Here is a 21,538-nt window from a genome sequence, read left to right on the forward strand (position 1 = left end):
TGAATAGCTCAGAACAGAGAAAGCAAGTTTCTGCTGCAAGAGCCCTGGGCAGGCAGGGACTGGGCCAGAGAACTCCCACTGCCCCCCACTCCCGCCCCCACCGCACCCCGGCTCAGCAGGAAACAGACTAGTGGAACTTGTCGCAGCATTGAGATCCCCGCTGCAGGGTGTAGAAAGGTTTTGGGAAATAGCAACTCTACATGGTTGAAGTGGAGAAAGGAATCAGGGCAAGACATCCTTTATGGAGGGAGCTATTCTGGCCACTTAGGCATCAGCCTGGAGCAGCCAAGTCTAGCGATGCTGTTGTCTTGCGGGCTGGGCTGACTATGGCTTGCCCATTTCACAGCCCAGGCAATGTCCGTGTCTGCAGGGCACAGCGCTGGGGTCTGTCAACATTTGGTGCCATTGATGTTGCTGGTTTATTTCCTGGACCAGAGGGATTATTGGGCAGCTGCAGATCTATCCAGCACATTCCTGAGTGTTAATTCAAGTTCAGGAATCCAGACAGTGTGCAGGCAACATGTTCCCACATATGCCTTCACTAATGAAGGCTGGACTGTGCTTGGGGCAAGTGGGGAAGCTTCCTTCTTGCTGTTGTTGACTATTTGGAAATCAGATTCTTAAACAATTCCTGATATGTTGGCTTGAGGCAGTAGGCAGGAATCCCAAGCTCTGGCAACTTGATCCAGGCTGCTCAGGAGACTGGGATTCATCACGAAGCTTTAAAGAATTAATTACTTATGTGGGACTTATGGGGCACCTCACACTATTTTAAATCTTTACCAAATATTAACTCATTTTATCTTCACTGATACTTTGTAGGGGTTATTATCTCCATTTTACATAAAGAAAACTGAGCCATACAGAGGTAAAATCACCTACTAATAAATGTTGGAAATAGGACTCTAACCAGCCACTAAACTCTGGATTCTGGACTGAGTCACAAACTGAGTGTCTGAGTGCCTGAGTGGCATCCCCTAGAAGCAGACCAGATCCAGTGCACTGACTTATCTGGGTCACACAGAGACAGTGGCAGAGGAGAGGGGAGGTGGTACAGGTGGAGAATGCCTCCAATAAGGGGGCATGCTCTTCAGCTAGCTACCACCATGGGCCAAGGAAGCATCATCTTGCAGGGAAGTCCTAGGAGCCTGAGAATTAGCCCTCCAAGGAATGATGGAGCTGGGGTTTCTCGATACCCCTGCCCCACAGCCATCAGTTAAAAGCTGTTTCAGGGTAGGTCAGAGTGGTCTGGGCTATGTGGGGTTCAGAGTTACTTTCCGACAAAGATGCAGATGCTGACAGGTAGAAGTCAGGCCGGACTTGCTCACCTGGAAACAAGACCGTGGGGATTTGGGTGTAAAGCAGGAACATGTGTATCAGCTGTGGGTCTCCAGTCTGTAAAGCAAAGAAGGTAATAGAAATTGAGATTCCCAACTCTTAACACCAAGCAACCATCTTTAAATCAGGACACAATAATAAGCAAAGCTGACTCATATTGAGTATTAATTGTATGCCAGCTATGCTTAGGTATTTAATACACATTACCTTATTTAAGCTGACATCCCTGAAAATATTCAGACAAATACTTTATTTTCTGGACACGGGCACTGAGTTTGAGACAGTAATGACCCCAAGCTGGTAGAGTGGGGAGCCAGCATGTGGGTTCGATCTACATGTCTCTCTGCTACCAGTCATGACTGTGGAAGTTTTACAGTATAAACATAAATGATTATACAAGGGTGTAAGTTCCTTGAGGTCAAGGAACGTGTCTTTCCATCTAGATATCCGTATTGTTTATACCAGTGGTTTGCAATGCGGGCAAATTTTGTTGGGTGAAATGGCCTCCCTTTCACAATGTCTGCAGACATTTTTGGTTGTCTTGATTGTGAGGTGGTGGTGGGGGGTGCCTCTGGTATGTAGTGGGTAGAGGTCAGGGATGCTGCTAAATATCCTACAGTGCACAGAGCAAGCCCCACAACACAGAATCGCTCAACCCCAAACATCAACAGTGCCTGGGTTGGGAAACTGATCTCCCCATGTAACTGAGTGTCTGAATATTAGAGATTCCATTCTTCAAAGGGGGGAAGGGACTAAAAATGAAATGATGTTGGTGAAGAATTTAGAGTTCACTGAGCGTTTTCATATCTGCTACATTTGACCATCGTAAAATCCCAAAGGGCTGGTGGTGGTATCACCATCGCAGAGGTGAGGGAAATGAAGTGATTTCTGAAGATGGCGTGCTCATGTTAGAGCTGTGTAGGGTAAGGTAAAAGCATCAGGCTTTTCTTCCCTCCCGCCATTACGATAGATGACGGAACCCTGTGGTCCTGAATGCATGCCTGATGGCGAGCACCTGGAGTAGGGTGTGGGCATGTGTAGATGGGATTCACCTGGGCCAAGTCCGGGGGCTTTTAAGGGTGGTGTCATGGGGATGCAAGCAGAAGCAGAACTAAGCAAAAAAGCAGAAGCAGAACCATGAGAGAGCAGAGCAGCAGAGATCAACAGAGAACGCCGGAGAGCCCAGATAGAGTGAAGACTTGCAGGGGGCTAGGAGGGCTGCCAGCCTCCCGGCCCCCCAGGACCCTGCCTTCTGTGTACCTGGTAAATCCCAATAAAAGCCTGAAAAGCCACTGAGGGCTCCTCCTTTGCCCCGGTCTGCATAGAATCATAGAAAACCTGCACAGTGCCCCTTCCTGCCCCTTACAAGCTGCTACTTGAATTTAGCTCCATCTGACTCATAATCCAGGGCTCTTCATTTTTTTTTTTTCATTGGGATACAGTTGACATAAAACACTTTGTCAGTTTGAGGTGCAATATGTTAGTTTGATTCATTTATCCACTGCAATGATTCTCCAGTAGACTCTAGTGTTCTTTAAACTGTCCCATATGGGCTTTTTGAATGCATTCAAAGGTGACATTTCGATTAACTAATGAGTGACAGAGGTAAGTGGGTTGATATGGAGGAGATAGGAAGGTGTATCTGTTAGGATGGGTTTGGCTGCAAGTAACAAATCCCAACTCAGATTTGTTTGTCAGTAAAGACATTTATTATCTCATGTAACAAAAAGTCTTCAGGTCTGGTGACCCTAGGGTTGGTTCAATCAATTAGAGAGCCAGGGCTTTTAAAAATAATAGCTTTTCATTGACTGCACTCTCAGGTAGATGTAAGGTGTGTGCTGCAGTTCTAGGGATCAGGTCTAGACATGTCAGCCACCAGAGAAAGACCTTCTATTTCATATCTTATTAAAATTAAAAAAAATTACTCAGAAACCCTCAAATGGATTTCCCTCATGTTTCATTTGTCAAAACTAGATCATATGTTCACCCTTTACCAATCAAAACTCAGGCAGTAGGGGGATGGTGTTGGTTTAGAACAGCAGTTCTCAGCTGGAGGCAGTTTTGTCTCCCTCTCTCCTAAGGACAATGTCTGGAGGTATTTTTGGTTGTCACACCTGGGTGTGGAGGGTGTTGCTCTTAGTCTCTAGCTGCAGAGTAGCCAGCAATGCAGAGGAGGCTCCCCGCAGCCAAGAATGATCTTGTCCAAAATGGCGGCAGTACAGAGGTTGAGAAAGTGTGGTGGAGGGAAAAAGGACGAGCTTTGGAGGGTTAGGTAGACACCTGGACAAAATGGGGACTCCATCAGCAGGAGAGAAAGGGCGCATCGAGTTGGATGGGCTGCCACCATGATCTGCTAAGAAGGACTTTGCACATTTTTCATGGCTGACATCACCAGAGACACACAGTTCTTTTCTGGATTCCTCTTTCAGACAGTGCTGTGGCCTGAACGGGTCATTGGTCTGACCCAGTCTGGCACTTCTTACCTCCATCAGGCTTGCTGCCAGACCCTGAGGCTAGGACGTCACCTCTGGTAGGAGTTCACTCAGGATTAATTGATGGGGAAGCTGTGGGCCATCTTGAATCTCTCTCTTCTGCAGTCTGAACCATGCAGGCCAATCTCCCAGAGCCCTGAGGTGGAGCCTGCTGTGCAGAAGGATGCCACCCAGCCAGAGGCCCCTGCAAATGAGAGGGGAGGGAAGGACATTTATAACTTGCTTCTTTTTGAGGGCAAGAAATACTAGCTTCCAGGGGGTATGTAGTATGGTAGTTTGCATCCTGGGATACATTTTCATAGGCCAGAACCTGTCAGAAGCTCTTGAGGCTGCAAGGCTCCAGGGAGGGCTTCAGCCAACTGCCAAGCAGTGGTCGCCAACTGGAAGAACTTACATCAACCAGTGCTGCCCCAACACACTTTTTAAAAGAATTCTTTTTGAACGGATTTCTGCCAGGTGATAATGTCTAGTAAATGTTTCATGCAAGACCAATTTCTTTGTATTGTCCAACAATTGTATTGTCCTTGATTAAGGAAGGGTGACTGCTTGGATGGTTGACTAAACAGACTGCCGTTGTTGCATGTATGTGCAGATATGAGGATGCTTGGTGCCCGTGCTTGGTGACGGAGGTACAAGGTGGATGGTGTCCACTCCTCCCTCTCTCCCCATCCAGTCGAGGAGAAAGTCTCCAACATCAGTGCAGGACAGTGGGCTGATGCCTGCAGTGACTGAAACAGAGAGGACACGGCTATCACCTGAGGGAGGACGGTGCGTGCATCCATTTCATCACCATGAATTGAGCTCCTCCTAACTACCAGCCATGGGGCCTGGACAATTGAATGTGGTTTCTCATATACCCGATTCCCCAAGAAATTTTCAAGAACCCATATTCATAAAGCAGTGGGATGCTTGTTTCCTAAAGATACATACAGAACACCGTGACAGCCTCGAAAACTGGGCCTTAGTTTGGGAGTTTGAGGGTGCCATTAGGGACAGCTTCACAAGGATTGAACAAGGGCATGTTCTCAAAGCAGCCAAGAGCCACGTGGACATGACCTTTAGAGAGGAGAAGCGTGTACCAGGCCCGCATCGTGCCTAATATCTTGCTAGCTAGACTCGGGGACCAGCCAAGAGAAGCATTTGCTGCGGGGATTTGATCAAAAGAAACAGACAGCTGCGCTGGTGGAGGCGGTCAGGATGCCTGAAACACTTTGAAAACCCTTTAGCACTATTCCACGGAGCTCCGGTTAGCAGTGCAGTAGGGGTGCAGCGCAGGGAGCCTTCACTGCGGCTCGGGTGGTGGCTGACATGTTCCCAGCGGAGATAATTGAAGGTTGGTGGTGTGCTTGTAGGATATTGAGAAATCACACTTTATATAGTGAGAAGTGGAAAATCACACGCAGACTGTCCAGCCTCAGAGGCCGCACGGCAGAGGCAGTGCTTGGCTCCACGCAGAGGTAAGGAGCGGGTTGAAGACTTGCCGCCTCCGGGATCTTTCTTGCAGCCATTTTGCTCATCAGCATGGCGTGTGGGAAGGAACGAGGACTTAGACTAAGCAGGTCTCTCCCGATCCCCAGCTGGGTCTCTCACCGGATTTGTGACCTGGGTCAAGTAACTTAACCTCTTTGAGCATCGGTTTCCTCATTGTAGAGGCAGGAACAGGGCACAGGTTTTCTGATCCCATGCAGACCGGGTAAAGGAGGAATCAGAGTCCTCAGTGGTTTTTGCAGGCTTTTTTATTGGGGTTCACCAGGCATATGGCAGGCAGGAGTGCTAGGGGGCCAGGAAGCTGGCAGGCCTCCCAGCCCCCAGCAGGTCTTCACTCTGGGCTCTCCGGTCTTCTCTCGGCTTCTGCTCGGCTTCTGCTGCTGCTGCTGCTGGCGTCCCCATGATGCCACCCTTAAAAGCAGTCTTAGCCCAGGTGAATCCTATCTACGTCTGCCCACACCCTACTCCAGGTGCCCGCCATCAGGCATGCATTCAGGACCTCAAGGATCCATCATCTATCCTGATGGCGGGAGGGCAGAAAAGCCTGACATTTTCTTTACCCTACACTCATCTTTAATGTAGGGGTGATAATCCCTAGAGTGGAGGATTCTGGGGAGATTGGAAATACTCTGGGGGAAGAGGCCAATGGCTGACACCAAGTGTGGGGGCCCAGGAGGGGAGGCTGTGGGGACATGTTGAGATGTGGCTGCCTGGACTCGGCCAGTCGGGGGAGATCAGGCTTTGGGACCAGTGGACTCTGTGCATCGGCATCATCCCTCTAACCCTCCATCCTTGCACTGGCTCCCCTCACTGGCTGGCCCCACAGACAATTCTGAGCTTTGGGTATCACTCCAAACACACGCAACTGGTACAGAAGGCCCCTACGGGCCTACAAGCCCCTAGGGATGCCTTCCGCAAGACCCCTCTGCCGTAGCTTCTCACCATTGCCTAGAATTGGATCCAATTCCTGAACCAGATACTGGTGGGGCGAGTTAGGCAGCCGCAGGTACCGAACAAATTTCCCCATACTTAGCAGTTGGCAGCAACAACCCTTATCATCTCCCGATGCCTGTGGGTTGGGAGCCACTCCTCTGGGGCATTCTGGCCTGGGCATCTCACGAGGTCAAGGTCAGCACATTGGCTGGGTTGGCAGCCACAGAAGGTAGGGTGGAGGCTGAAGCAAGGGCTTTGAGCACTCACACTACTCTTGGCAGGAGGCCTTGCCAGCCGGCTTTGCAGTCTCCGTGGGACGAAGTGAGAATCCTCATGGTTTGTCCTTTCTCCATGGGCATGAGGCATCCCGGAGGGAGGGCAGGGAGCCATGGGCTTTTGTTGACCTCCTCTTAGAAGTCACAGACTCTCATTTCCGCCTTGTGCTGTTCAAGTGAGTCACTAAGTTATGGGGGGGTGGGAGGCTGGCTCTTGAAGGTGGGGTACTAAAAAAGTTGTGGACCTATTTAAGAACTACCATGTGTAGGGTATGACCAGCACTGCATAATAGAAAATTATCTGGTGGTCGGGGCTGCTCTGCTCTGCTGGCGTCACTACTCATGTACATGACCACGCAGAACATCTATTGTGAATATTTCCTTGTTCTGGGTGTCAAGGGGAATGTGGGGGTGTTAGACATGGGCCCTGGCAATCACAGTAAAGAGAGAGTGTAAGATGTGCCAGAGACTGTGTTCCACGGTGGAAAGCTACTCAGGATCCAGGAGAGGACAGAGGAAGTGTCAGAGGAAAGATGTAGATTCCAAGAGGAAATGGACTTCTTGCAATGAGCACATTTGTGGAGGAGGTGGGATTTGAACCGGGCTTTTAGCAAGAGTTCAGTTTACACACTTAGAGATGGGAATTGGAGTTGGTGAGGAGTATATTCACACCAAGGGTGTCAGCCAGCTTGTTGACTTACTGTGTCTCTCGGTCTGTCTACCTATCAGTCATCCATCCATTTATCATCTATGTCTGTCTATCATCTGTCCGTCCATCCATTTATGATCTGTCTATTCATTCATCCATCCATTTATTATCTATGGTCTATCCTTCCATCTCTCTCTCTCTCTCTCTCTCTCTCTCTCCCCATCTATCCATCCATCCACCCATCCATCTATCTATCTTTAGCCCTTATGACATTTTAGGGTGAAAGACACTATTACCCCATTTTTCAGATGAAGAAGCAAGCTTAGAGACTGAGACCCATGAGGCCTGCCCTCCAGAAGAGGTTCTGCCCTTTGTCTAAGGGGTACTTGTATTGTGGAGAGCTTGGAGGACAGGGCCTTGCTTGAAGAACTGGGCTAGCTTGTTCAAAGTCAGACTTTTATATAATAATTTAGCTTTGGGGAATAGGTACAGCAGAGTGAGTAATCTCTTTATAGAAGAATTTGTCATTTTATTGAACCTTTACTGAAGATTCTCTCTAATTATCAAACCCACACCCCACCCAATGCATTGAAAATATGATTCAAAATTTATTAAGATTTACTTTGCACACCTCTCCCCCTGGAATTCCTACTCTGCATTATACCTTTAGTAGGCTGGTTGTTGGAACAATTAGCTTGCAAAAATTAGCTTATAAAACTGAGAAGGTTTCATAGAAGAAATGAGATCTTAAAAATTAAATTCACTTTTTTGTATTATAAGGGGATAAAGTTTATTGAAATAAAAAAATCCCATTAATTGTTGTTGACACCTGGAGCTCCACCCACTGAACAATCACTGGGTGTGGGAATGAGCGTGGTGGGAGAGGCTGAGTCACCCGGCTGCTTCTCCAGGGGCCTTGACATTTGTTTGGTGCTGGAAGAGCTTCTAGGAGCACAAGGCTCCCCTGCCAGGCCCCAGACAGCAGAAGTCAGGGGCAGTGATTGCTCCTGCCCAAGGGGTCAGGACACCTGGCTGAAAAGCTTGGGACCTCCTGCCCGCCTCCCCCACACCTGCATCTCCCCCACACCTGCATCTCCTGCAGTCCTTTGCCTACCCCCACACTGCATCTCCTTCATACCTGCATCTCATCCATGCCTGCATCTCCCTCACACCTGCATCTCCCCGACACCTGCATCCCGTTCAACCTGTGCTCTCCCCACACATGTGTCTCTCCCACACCTGCATGTCCACTTCCAAATGGCCCCTTGAGGAAAAGAAGCAGATCTAAAGAAAATTAGGCACAGATGTGTGTTGTGTGTGTGTGTATCTGTGTGTGTTTGTGTGTGAAAGTGTGTCACAGCGTGCCTGCATCTGTATATTTATGCTTGTGTGGTGGGTGTAAAGGGGTCTATGTGTGTGTGAAGGGGTCTATGTGGTGTGAAGGGGTCTATGTGGTGTGAAGGGGTCTATGTGTGCACATGTGAGTCTGTGAGTTTCTATGTGTGCTTGAGCGTGTGGGATTGTTGTCTGCGTGGGGGCTGTGACTGCATGTGTGCATGTTGCTACCATGACACCCCTCCTTTGAGTGGGGAGAAGGGGCTTCTCTCCTGCCCAGCTCTGTTCCTAAGGGGCACAGATTTCTGCCCAGCGCCGGGCTCTCCTGAAAGACCACCCCTTCCACCAGCTGAGGGGCCAGAAGCCAGCCCTTGCTTGGCATGGCCCCAGACTCTTCCTCTAGGGGGGACTCCCCTGTTAGCCCCCCAGCCTGGCATGGCTCTTGCCACCCCACTGTTCTGTCGGTGGCAGCCGTGATAAGCCTTACTCCTTACCCCTGCACCTGGGGACATCAGCTTTAGTAAAAACCTTAGGATCTTCGCTTCTTGCCTTTTAAATTTTCTTTTAAAGCTTAAAAAATAAAAGAAACTGAAGTGAGTGAGGTTTTAACAAAGCAACTTTTATGGGGGACCCGGGGCGTGAGCAGCCTGGGTGCCCGGTCTGAGTGTGTTGTACGTGCGCCCTCTACACAGGTGCCTCCTGCAGCCGAGAAATACACCACGGAGCCCCTTCCAGTGCTGGCCCCGGGGCAGGACCCCCGCCCCATTCCTGTCTTTCCTGCTCACTCAAGTTTCGTATACGTGCTCGGCAAGCCAGGAGCATCTGCCCCCTGCACCACCCCCTGTGTGGTGCCAGCACCAGGGAGGCACAAAATCGAAGCAGATGTGGTTTGGTCTAATTTGGGGGAGACCCAAATTCAGTACATAACGAATTTTCGGGGTGAAGGATGTGGACGAATAGGGTACTACCCACAGGGTCTGAAGAAGGAATAGGAGAGCTTCCTAGAGGAGTGACACTGCCCTGATTCTAAGGACCCTTTGGGATTACCAAGTCCAGGGGACACTAAGCAATGAGTGGGGACATTTTTGTCCAAACTGAGGGAGGGGAAGCGTTACTGGCACCTGGAGATAGAGGTCAGGGAGGCCTAACCAGTGTGTAGTGTGTAGGACACCCCTGTGGAAGAATTATCTGACCTCTAACATTCTCAGGGCTGAGGTGAGAAACCCTGGTCTGGGTAGAGCAGAGGGGAAGATCTGAGGTTGTGGGGGGACCGAGAGAAGCTGCAAGGAGGGGGCTTGCCTGGGAGGACAGCCAGTGTGGGGGAGGCTTAGGCCAAGTAGAGAAGGAGTCACCTGCAGATGAACAGGGAGCCTTGACTGTCCCGCTAAGTGTAGACTTCCTAGGGCGGCGGGCTGTCACTCGAGGCCTTCAAAGCAGGGGAGTGACCTGGTCTAATTTGCTTCCTAGAAAGATCACTCTGGATACCCAGGGACCGAGAGGAAGGGAGGCAGGCTGGGCCCAGCTTGGGGGCTTCACACTGGGGGCCATGGACTCAAGCAAGGGGAGACATGACCGCTGTTTCCACAGAGGACTTAGAAGCCGCTTCGTTGACGTGGTGCAGGGAATGCAGTTACATAAGGCGGCGTTGTGCATCTCAAGGAGAAAGCTGTGGGAAAACGCCTTGGAGGGACGAGGAGCAGGAGCTTTCCATGGCTCCCAACGCCCTTTTATTTCAGTCACCAACCAGGTCAGCACGTTGCATAATGACAAGAGCTGCTCACTTGTGCTAACCCGAGTGGAATTCTCCAGTAGCCCAAATTCTGATGCTGGGACCGGTGGCGGGAGACGTCACAGAGATGGTGTGTCATCCCGGCAAGGAGTGCTGGTCTCCACAGTGTGGGTCCTCCTGGGACCAGAGATATTACCCACCATGGGGTGTCGTGGGGTGAATGTACCCCACATTCAGAAAACTACATTGGCGTCCTGACCCCCAGAATCCCAGAATGAGGCCTCATGTGGACAGAGGGTCTTTGCAGAGGTCGTTTGCATGGTGCCAACCCACAGTGACTAGGTCCTCGTTCAAAGGGGACATTGGACAGACGGGTGCGTGCGAGGGAAGACGATGTGCAGGCACGTCATTTTAAAAATATAATAAGTGCTACTATTTTTATTTAAGGCATAAATGGGGAGAACGCCTTCTCTAAGCCAAGGAATACTTGAGGCTGCCAGCAGCTGGGAGGAGGGCAGGAGATGGATTTTTCCTTAAGGAACCAGCCTTGCACACGTCTTGATTTCCGACTTCCAGCCTCCAGAGCTGTGAGTGGCTTAAGTCACTCAGTTTGTGCTACTTTGTAACATCAGCTCTGGGAACCAGTGCATCAGGATAAGCAGTGTGATTAATGGGGCATTTCGGGAAGACCCCCGCTGTCGGGCTGTCAGTCGCACAAGTGAGGGGTGTGGTTCCGGGGAATGTGGCAACCCTTCCATGACCATTTTACCCAGACACAGGAGGCAGAAAGGAAGTGAAATGCCACAGAATGCGTTGTGTGCCTGTCCCCCAACCAGCTGCACCAGCACCCCAGAAGGTGAGGCTGAAGTCCTCCTGAATCAGATCCCCCAAGGTGGTGACGATGGACGCTTAGGTTTGAGAGCCACTGGCCCTGGGTGCTGAGACCTGGAGAAGGTGACCCTTGGGTGTGCCTTAAGGATGCTTAAAGGCTTTTGAGGAACTGGAAGGATGCTTGAGATAGAGCAGAGATGCGGGGGGCGGGTGTGGACACGAGAGTCTCATTTAGGGGAAACTGCGCAGTCCAGGTTTTCCAGGACGGGAGAATATGAAGAGAGCTTGAGAGAAAGGAGTGCAGGCGCATGGGGCAGGGTGTGTGGGGCAAAGCCCAAGAGGGTGTTGTGTCTGATGGATTTGCAGCCAGGTGGAGTTCATTCTTACTGGGGGGTTCTGGAAGGCGCTTAAGGGTGACGAAACTACAGGATGAAGCGGGAGACTTGTTGTGGTACCCACATTTTCTGCACCTGTTGGGATTGCCCCAGCCCCCACATCTGCAGGCCCATCTCCTGTGTGTCAGGTGGGCTGCAAGCCGGGGTCCTGGAGATGAGCGGAGGGGTCAGACCAATACCTGCGCTATTCGTCCATCTTTTAAATCCTCACCCAGGTCTCCAGGTTACGTCAAGGAGAAGGTGTTCGTAAGTATCATGTTTATCACCAGCTTCCCTCTCACCCTAGTCTCTCTTGTTTTTTTTTTTTTTTTTTGGTATCATTACTTTATAATAATACCACAGATTATTGTATGTTCTGTAAAAATAGAACAGTGTCCGGACTTCGCTCTTTCAATCTGAGTGTAAATCAGTAAGTGTTCCTGGAATATTTTTCCCAGGGGGTGGGGATTGTGTAGGGACTATAGCCAAGATGAAAATGCAAACATTGTGCAAAAATGAAAAATGAAAAAAAACATACAAATTGTAAAACCCATTTTGCAATTATATGATTCAAAAGTGCGTTTGCACGCCTTAGGGGAATGTGGGACTGGGTGGACCGGGCGGCCTCTGAGGACTGGGTGGCCTCTGCCAGAGCTCGTGTGAGTTCACCCGCTTTCTCCCGTGTTGACTGTGTTTACCTTCAGGGCCGCCTTTATGTCGTGGTGAACGATACCGAGTTTTCACTTTCGGTGATGTGAGTAAGTTACTTTTGAAAATAAATTTATGTGGGTGAAAACAAACTTAATTCAAAACACTAAGTTACTAATAAAATAGGTGGTTTGCAGATACAGCAAATGTCACCAAGACGGGTTCTGAATGGTGAAAGTTGGGGAGCAGCAGTGTGGGCTGGGCTGGGGGGAGGGTGACCCTTCAAGGCAGGTGGTCGCCAATAAGGAGGGTGAGGTCCAGCCGTGGAACCTGAGGGCCAGACCAGCTTGTTTTCATGGGGGACCACTGACAGCTGTTTAGTGTGCCTGTGATGACATAACAGCAGTGCCTGCACGCGCGTGTGTGCATGCATTTGTGCATGTGTGTATTTTCTCTCTCCTCCCTATAGTGCATTGTGTGCACACACGTGCTTATCTCTCTACATGTATTTGTGTATGTCTCGCCGAGTCTCTATATACATTTCTGTCTCTGCTTGCACACACACACACACACACACACACACTTATATGTTTGCACATGTGTCTGTGTATTTGTGTGAGTCCAGATACATTACAGGTGGATACACGTGGCTCAACAGACATGTATATCTCTGCACACACATGTGCCACCTGTGTTTGCACGCAGACACACATACACCTATCATGCATGAAATGTGTGTGTGTGTGTGTGTGTGTGTGTGTGTGTGTGTGTGTGTAGTGGGCCTGCGTGGGGTGGATACCTCTGTTTTCAGAGCCTTTCAGAACACCAGGGCCTGGCCGGTCTCCTGAATAGATAAAACCACTTTTCTCCCACATGGGCCTTTTCAAAGACGAGCGACTCCCAGTCTCTTGACCTTGACCGCCGGCCAGCAAATCATGGTTCTTCTGCCTGAGCCAGCTCTGTCCTATCTGAGGCAGGTCTGACCCAAGTTGCTAAGCTCCCCATCGTGGCCAGCCTGGAGGCGGAGAACGGCGGGCCTGTGTCTGGGAACAGGGCACCGTGGTCAGACAGAACGCAGACCCATCTGCCCTCTGCCCGCTCACCTCGGTGCTCCCGGCCAGCTGCCCTCGCGAAGACGTCCATCTCCGACAGGTTCTGGCCTCTTCCTGGGAGGCCTTCCAGCAGGTGTTCCTTGCTGGCTGCTTGGCCCGGGGCGACAGGGAAGAAGTAAAGAAGAGGCAGAAAGCGGGCCCATCTGTCTCTGTCTCTTCTCTGTGTGGTGACCTGGAGAGGTGCAGGAGGTGCCCACCTGCCTTCCTCAGGCTTGGCTGTCTTGGTGGCCGCGGCCCGGCTGTCTCAGCGCACAGAAGGCTGCATGCAGGAGCTCCCCACAGGACTGGCGGGGGCAGCCCTGGATGGTGCTGGTGGCACCTGCTTGTGTGGCTGCCCCCCTCCTGGTCTGCGCCAGTGTCCTCTTCCACCCGCTCCCCAGGCGGGCCCCACGCAGTTCCGTTTCCGAGCGTTTGCACGTGCGGTGGATGTAACCACTCCTGGCTAAGCCTTTGTGAAGTCTGGCTTGGAGGGGTTGAGAGACTTGCCTAAGGGCAAGAAACTTGTCAAGGGCGGATCACAGCTCAGTTTTCAAGATGGCTCCAGCGCCCACCCACACTCGCGTTCACTTGCCAGAGCTCTCTGCTCGTCGTCGTGGCATGTGGCACAGCTGCCGGTTTCCTCGCCTGTGCTTGGCGTCTGTAGGGTCTGTCTCTCCCCAGGCACTGGGTCCCCGATGGCAGAGCCCATCCAGGTTCGCCCTGGTCTCCTGCGTGTGCCCATCCTCTGGCCAGCGCACGATGCTACTTGCTGAATGAATGAATGATTGACAACCAGGCCTGACTAAAGCCTCTTCACTCTGCAGCCTTTCTCTCTGCAGAATCCTGTGTGCTAGAATCTTCATAAATGTTGGAGTTTTATCACAGTCAGAGGTTGGCATGACAGGTGGGGGCGCCAGGGACATGTTCCCGAGGAGAGTCACACCATCAAGCCCAATTCAGGCGTCCACATGTGCCCGCGGTGCAATGCAAGAGCCGCAGGCCAGCTGGGGCACAGGTGGGGTGTCCTGGGTGTCAGGAGTGCTGGGCAGTGGGCGTGCTGATGGGTTCGGCGGCTCCCTGGGGGCGGGGACAGTGGACGCTGGTCTCACGCACGAGCAGAGGCCTCCTGTCGGGAGTTTGAGCAGGAGTCAGATGGAACCAGTGACTCAGCCTCACCCTTCCTCACAGGTTGTGTGCCAGGGGGCTCCCCTGCTGCTGCCTGAGGGCCCAGAGTACTTTCTAGCTGTGCCCCCTTGCTCTTCCGTTCCTCGGTGTCCCCATCTGCCCATTGCGGGTAATGACAGGTCCCGGGGAGGAATGTCTTCATTTACATGAAATACGTAGAACACACAGGACGCCGTGTGTTGTGGCGCTCCCCTGAGCTGCTGACTTGTGAGGGTGCAAAGTCTACTCCTGGAGGTCAGGGAAGGTTGCCCACGAAGCTGGGATTTGTAGGGGGTGGAGAAAGTGGGAACAGCCTGGGCCAAGGCCCTGTGGCAGGAGGGACTACAGCAAGCGTAAGGTGTGAGGCCATCCGGAGAAGACTCTGAGCATGGAGGGTGAGGGTGAAGGCGGACAAGGGCGAGACTGCAAGGGGACGAGGCCACTTTAGGGGGCTGCATCTTTATCTGAAGAGCAGAGAGAAGCCACTGAAGGCTTCAGAACCATGGTGGAGGGGGCAGCGAGCCTCAGATTTACCTTCCGGAAGCAGCCTCCCTCTGACAACCACGCAGCCTGGGGACGGGTGGGCAGGACGTGGGCGCAGCAAGTCCCAGCCGCAGAGCGCGTCTTCCCACAGGCCAGCCTGGCCGATGTCTGGGAGGGGCAGGCGCAGGCACCGACAGTGAGGATGTGCTGTCTCAGGGCACGAGGTGGGCTGGGAAGAGAAGCGGAAAGCAGGTCTCCTGGGCAGGGCCGGCTGCTAGCACACTTGGCTGGAACTGGGCCTTAAACAGCATTCATAATTGCTCACGGTTCTGGAGGCCAGAAGTCCAAGATCAAGGTGCCAGCAGCTGCAGTGGGGACCTGCTTTCTGCTTGCGGGTGACTGCCTGCCGGTGTTTTGCTGTGTCCTCAATTGAGAGGGAGTGGGGAAAGTCTTGTCTTTTTATAAAGCACTGATCTAGTCACTCCCCAGCCCCTCCCGCCTCCTGATGCCATCACAAGCAGGGCAGGATTGCAGCATATGGATTTGGGGAAAGAGCTTGGGACGTGCTAATCTGATGACTCCCTGGGGGAGGAGCAACTGGGGGAGGGCACAGCAGGTGCAAAGGTCCCGAGGTGAGAATAAGCTCTGTGGGTCTGAAGAACAACAGAGAAACCAGTGGACTGGAGAGAAGGAATCGAGGAGGCCTTCAGAGAAGTAGCAGAGGCAAGTCACGTGGGGTCTTGAAGGCCACGTCAGACACGTATCTTTGGCTTGGGGCTGGGAACACAGGCCCGTGGGAGCTGGGGATCTGGGAAGTGATGGGAATGGAGTGGTGGAAGTTGAGGCCCTTTATTACCAGTTGCAAGGCCCCCAGGCCACTTTCCCGAGTTGAGACATCTCCCTGGCCCCATAAAAGTCAGCGTATCTTTACGTCAGCAGCTGTTAGGAGAGAGCCCAGCCCGGGCACATCTGCATGAGACCCCAAACCAGAGAGGCTTTACTTTTTAATTATTTAATTATTTAATTATTTTTGGTGACAATTTATAAATTTAGCATTTTCCCACTACGAAGTAGGCTCCTTAAAGCAGCGACTGTGTTGTGCTCACTGCTCTATCTCTGGGGCCTTCAACAGAACCCAAGACTGTAGATGTCAACAACTACTTGTCCAGTGAAAGATGGCTACCCTGCATGGCAGTGTCTTGTAATGGCGCTTACGTAGAGATTCAGAGACTCAGCAAAGGAGGAGGGAGAAGGTTCATGAGAAGCAAAGATGCGGTCCCTTCATAATTCATCGATAGAAAAGAACAAAGAAGTCAATGTGGGCCCCAGACAGGACACAGTATCATGGCAAACGCTTTGTGGCTTAAAAATGATGGCGGTCCTTGGGCCCCACTCACCAGGACATGCGCATTTGCCGGTGTCAGCTCAGTTCCTCGGTGGGAGAAAGTGCAGGCAGGAGACCAGACCACCTTGGTGCCTCCAGAGGGGTCAGCGCCCGAGCTGTAGAGATGCTGCTGGTGCCGACGCATCACCCTCTGGAGCGGAGAGGCTGCCAGACACCCCGTTTATGTCTGTTAGGCTTTCTGCTGGAACTGACAGTAATGTTGGATGACGAGAGAGAAGCGCCATTGTGTAACATGTAATGATTAAAAAAAAAAAAATCTGGTAGCAGGAGGATGACTTGGAAAGTCCCTGAAATGATTTCTCCCCGGCCTTGGGCAGTCCTGGTCCCGGCTCCTTTCCATCACCAGCAGCAAACTCCCAGCGTCCTGCGACCTCCGTGGAGTTTCTGCCTTACCTTGGTCGTGTTATGCAAATAACGACTGCATGAGCAAGGCCGGGATCTTTTTCAATCACAGAGGAATTGAGACATATGCTTCTTCCCCCCAACAAATGTTGGGGCATTCACTTTTAAGTGCTGCACTGGGTTTTTCTATTTAATGTTTTATTCAGCATTTCTGTCCTCTTTTAAAATGCTGCTTCTCATTTGAAATGACGTGACTGCAGCCTCTGGGAAGGTGTGAGATTAGGTCAGGCAATCAATGTTCTCTCTGGGAACCACCCCTTCCCATGATTTTCCACAGGCAGTGAAGCTAGCCTGGTGCATGGCTGCTCCTGGTTTGGGCTGGAAAGATGGGCTTGGAACTATGAGATGCCTCCATGCACTTGGTCCAGGACTCTAGCTGGCTCATCCTTCCTCTCCCTCCCACTGGTGACTTGATTAACATCAGCTGCACAGAAAGGGATAAACAAAGCAGGGAGGTGGCCCATTGGACTATGGTGGAGAGTTGGGGGTGCCTTGGTGGTAGGAATGCTGTGGTGACCTGCACTGTCATCATTCTCTTTTCCCACTATGCTGGATGCCTGGACTCGAATCATTGCTCTATTATTTATCAACTGTGAACCTTTGGGGAACACCTCAATATCTTTCTCATTCTGAAATGGGTGTAACAGCAGTGCCTGACTCTCAGAGATCTGAGGAGCAGGCGATGGTGTTTGCTGTCTCCACCCCGCTGATCCCATCAGGGACATAGTTCCTGAGACAAGACTATATGAGCACTGGAGCACTGAGGAGCTATTCCTTATAGTCTAACATTGATGCGCGGATGTTCTTGCCAGCTGAACTGTTAGAGTCTTTGAGATCTTGGACAAGTCCCTTCTCTTCTCTGGGACAACTTCTTTCTAAGGTCCCTTACACCTTTATAAGGATTCCGGGGGTGGGGGTTAGCTATAAGCAACTCATTCTCTCACATGACAAATTGCCCCAGAAAGCCTCCTGTAGGCTGTGCTGAGGACACACGGGTCCATATATCTTCTGTCTTTGTGGCTACAATCTACTGTGGGGGGAGGCAGACACAGATATAAGCAAGCAAAGTATGTAATATGGCAGCTGATGATAGCACCAGGAAAAATGGATTCGCAGGGGTAGGAGCGAGGGTTAGGGTGTTGGTACCATGGCGTTTCAATATGAAATAGAGCCATCCAAGAGAGCTTCACCAAGAAGGAGCCCTCTGAGAATAGCCTGGTCAAGGAGGAGAGGGGGTGACCCATCCAGGTACCTGAGTAACAGTGTCGCTGGGGAGGAGACAGCGTGTGCAAAGGGCCCCAGCTGATAGGAAGAATCTGAAAGGACTGCCTTCACAGTTTGGCATTTTAATATTTGTTGGTGGGAGCTAGAGAGGGAAAAATAAACCTGGTTCTTGTCTGAGATGTGGCTCATGGGGTGGAGTTCGTGGCTTTACCTGGGGCCATTGCTACGTGCTCTCGTGGCCCATCTGCTGCGGTGTTCCTTCTCTGTTCTCTGCAGCCCCTCCTCACTTGGCTGAGTAGTTGAGTGGAACATCCCCAGGTTCTTCAGTTGATACAAAGCGGAGCTAGAGATGAGCCCTAATGCACTTCTTGGATCCCAGGGCAGAGAGATCCAGAGACTGCATTTAGCAAGGGTTGCATTTTTTTCCAGTGACCTGGAAAAATCCTTCTGAGCTGGGTGCGTTGCATAGACTACATTCAAATGCATAGAGAAAAAAAGACTGAAAGGACATTCATCCAAATGACAATCCTGAGTAACAGCAATAACTTTCCTGCGCATGTTGGACAGTGCGGCAGTATTTTATATTTTTTACTTCTTGTTACTCTTTTATGTCGATGAGGAAACTGTGGCTCAGAAAAGTGGAATCACTGGCCCTGAATTGTCCAGTGAGTGAGAACCTGAGTCTGGATTTGAACCCAGCTCCCAGCCACCAAGCAGTCCTGTGTCCTGTTGGTCACCCTGGGTGCCGATTCCAGAAATTGTCTGGCTCCCTCCTGCTTTTGCATAATTTTTCTACAGCGCACATACGGGGGCACCAGGGAGAGGGACGATGCCGAGCCAGACAGCCTGGATGAGTCGGGAGGCTCCCGCGGGTGGGCTCCGGGAGACCTGGCTGCCTCGCCCGCTCTGCCTGGCTGGCTCCTACCTCTTGCCTCCCTTTCTCCTTTGGAGGAAACTTCCACTGCCTTAGCTACATAACGTCACTGCAACTCTGTCCAAGGCCCTGGTGGGGAAGTCTCCAGGGTTTGCAGCGAGATTTCTCCAAAGCGAGGCTGTCTCTTTCCACCTGTGCTTTTGCCTCCCTTACCAGCTTCTCACTGCCAGGTCCTATGCCTGGGGTGCGGCACTTGCGAGCACCCTTGGGTGGCCCCTGCCTAATACGCTATTCTCGTGTCTTTATGTTCACTCCTTGGGCAAATTGTCGTTTTGCTGGAGTCAGGTGAGAAGCCACTCTGGCCTCCATACTTGCCCACATCCCAGAAGTCTTACTGCTTCCCCCATTGAACTTTTGTTAAGCCCCAGAGCCAGGAGTTCCCTGAAAAATGAACGCTTCCTTATTCAGCTCCACTGCGGGTACTTGCCTCCCCTCGCTGGTCCTTCTAGTCTTTCTGCCTCACCTCTCGGCTGTCTGGCTGTCTCCGTCAGTCCTGCCCCCTCCCCATCTCCTCTCCTTGCTCTCGTCGACCCCTTCCCCCTCGTGCCCACGCCTCTCCCTCCCCCTGACCCATCCTCCAGTCATGCCCTTTGGCCTCCCCGGCGCCTCTCCCCTCATTCACTCTCGCATTCTCTTGTTGGAGGCTGTGCTTGAATTAAAAGTTCATTCTGTTCCCTCAACTGACCAGTCAACCTCTTGGAGGGCTAGTCCCTGCCCACAGAGGTCTTGCACCCCGCTCCATGGCTCCCACTTGACGCGAGAGGACCACTGGGCAGGGCGGGAGCTGTGGTGCCTGCCTCTCCCGGGAGTGGCGGGGTGGGTGGGGGTCGTGCTTGAAGGTGCACCTTCCTGGAGCCGGAGCCGCTTGGGCATCTCGTCCCAATACATGGGTGCAAGCCGGACCCCCCGGGGAGTGCTGTGTGATCGCCAGCGGGCGGCGGGGGCATCGGAGAGGCCGTGAGTGCATGATTTGCTGAGCCCGAGGCACGTCTTAGAGCGGTGTCATGACCGCGGGGTCATTTGTGCCTGCAGCTTCCGCCAGCAAGATGATAATGCCCATTTCTACCAACAGACCCCGAGAACCTTCGCCTCACGAGGACCTGGGCGCAGGGCGAGCGGAAATGCCACGCGACGCTCTCTGGGGTTTCGCTCCATCAGGTCTTCTCTGTCTGAAATACTCGACTTGGCCGCTTCTTACAGCTCCTCTGTCCTACTTGGCTGAAGGGCTCCTGATGTGGAAGGCCCTCGGTCCCTAGCTTTGGGGAGCAGGTGGAATGCTGGGCGCAGCTGGCTGCCGTCCTTTTGTTTCTTTCTGAGCCGGTGAAGTCAGCCTGAGAGCACTCCGCTGGGTCTGGACTCTCTGGTGCTGGTTCACTCCTCATGGGTGGAGCCCACTTTTTCCCAGGCTTGGGGGTGCTGGTTGATCACAAGTTGCTTAAGCAAGAGCTTCAGGTCGTATTACCCTGACTGGTATGACATCCTCCCACATTCCTGTGTCGACCTAAAAACCGAGCCTCTCCTCCCGGTAGGCTTTGGGATACCCACATGGGGCCGTCATGCTGATGTGACATTACCTCGTAGAGCTTTCCAGCTTGGCTGGAGCAGTGACGTCGTTCTCTGTTTGCTCCTGAACAACCGGGCATAATACTTAACAATGATGAATTCTTCTTAAATACGTCTCCATTCACTGGGTATGGCAGGAATGCACTTGGAGGAGTGTGTATTCTTAGAAAAATGGCTCCAAGATATTCACTCCACTCAGTCCCCAAACACTCATTTACTGTTCCCAAAACGTTAGCGACTGTGCTGTGTTCAGACCAGAGAGGAGAATAAGGCCTGCGGTGGGGAACGCAGCCCGCGTTCCCGGGAGGGGGGTGGCATGAGATCAGGGATGCCCTTTTGGTTTATGAAATAGTGGGGGGGAGCAGAGCAAAGCAAAAGTGGTGTTTGTGCTTGTCAGGAGAAGGTGGGGCTCTCTTGGCGAGGGAAACAGGGAAGGCATTTCAGACAGAGGGAAGAGCAAGGTGTTCTGTGTGAGAGAGAACCCGTGCATTCCTCTGTGTGTGTGTGCGTGTGTGTGTGTGTGTGAGAGAGAGAGAGAGAGAGGGAGAGAGAGAGAGAGAGAGCGCAAGAAATAGAGAAGAGGCTGAGAGTGCTGGAAGCACAGGCGTTACCTCCTTATGGGTGTCCAAGCAGCCCCACAAGGTAGGTATTAGAGCTGGTCGTGGCCCCTGGCCTCTAGTACCAGGCATGGCCGGCTAGAGCTTAGCATCCTTACTCTCATTTTACAAGTGAGGAAACTGGGGCTCAAGAGGCCAGTGAGCGGCTCACAGTAGCGCCTGATCCCCTATGGGAGGAGTACGTTTGAGCAGAGACGTGGGGCTGATGGCCGGGGCAGCCCAAGGCCACTGCGTGTCCTGACTGGGTGTGTTGCATCTCGACCTTTAGCCGCTTCCCCTCTGCTCCGGCCACACGTGCGTGTCTTTCGTCCTGGAACGCTCTGCCCTCTCTCTTTCCTTGGCCGGCTATTTCTCAACCTGCGGATCACCAGCAGGTGGGGTGTGCCTCGCTCCCATCCGCCCCGCCGGGGTGTGGCCCGGCTTCCGGTTTCCTCCTCACTCTTCTGGGATAGTAAGTGAACGTTCTGGGCCTCATGTTCCTCTTTTCTAAAATGGGGATAATAATAGATCCTTCCTGTCAGGATCATCCGGAGGGCTTCCAGAAGGGAAAAGCCTGACACTCA

At 52.0% G+C, this 21,538-nt stretch overlaps 1 protein-coding gene across 3 annotated transcripts in view; it reads left to right on the forward strand.

Annotated features, from left to right (window-relative positions):
• Positions 1–21,538, forward strand: part of GRIN2A (glutamate ionotropic receptor NMDA type subunit 2A) — a 335,998-nt gene that overhangs the window by 101,087 nt on the left and 213,373 nt on the right. The window contains exon 1 of one of the 3 annotated variants that reach the window (XM_054693847.1): positions 9,508–10,257. The exons of the other annotated variants lie outside the window; for them this stretch is intronic. Coding sequence (XP_054549822.1) covers positions 10,057–10,257 — 201 coding nt within the window. The 5' untranslated portion in view covers positions 9,508–10,056. Of the gene's footprint in view, positions 1–9,507; positions 10,258–21,538 lie in introns of those variants that run through there. 3 annotated transcript variants of the gene reach the window in all.

Source organism: Talpa occidentalis, unplaced genomic scaffold, assembly GCF_014898055.3.
Source record: "Talpa occidentalis isolate TD23 unplaced genomic scaffold, MPIMG_talOcc4v2.1 talOcc4.12, whole genome shotgun sequence".
NCBI classification, from domain to species: Eukaryota; Metazoa; Chordata; class Mammalia; order Eulipotyphla; family Talpidae; genus Talpa; species Talpa occidentalis.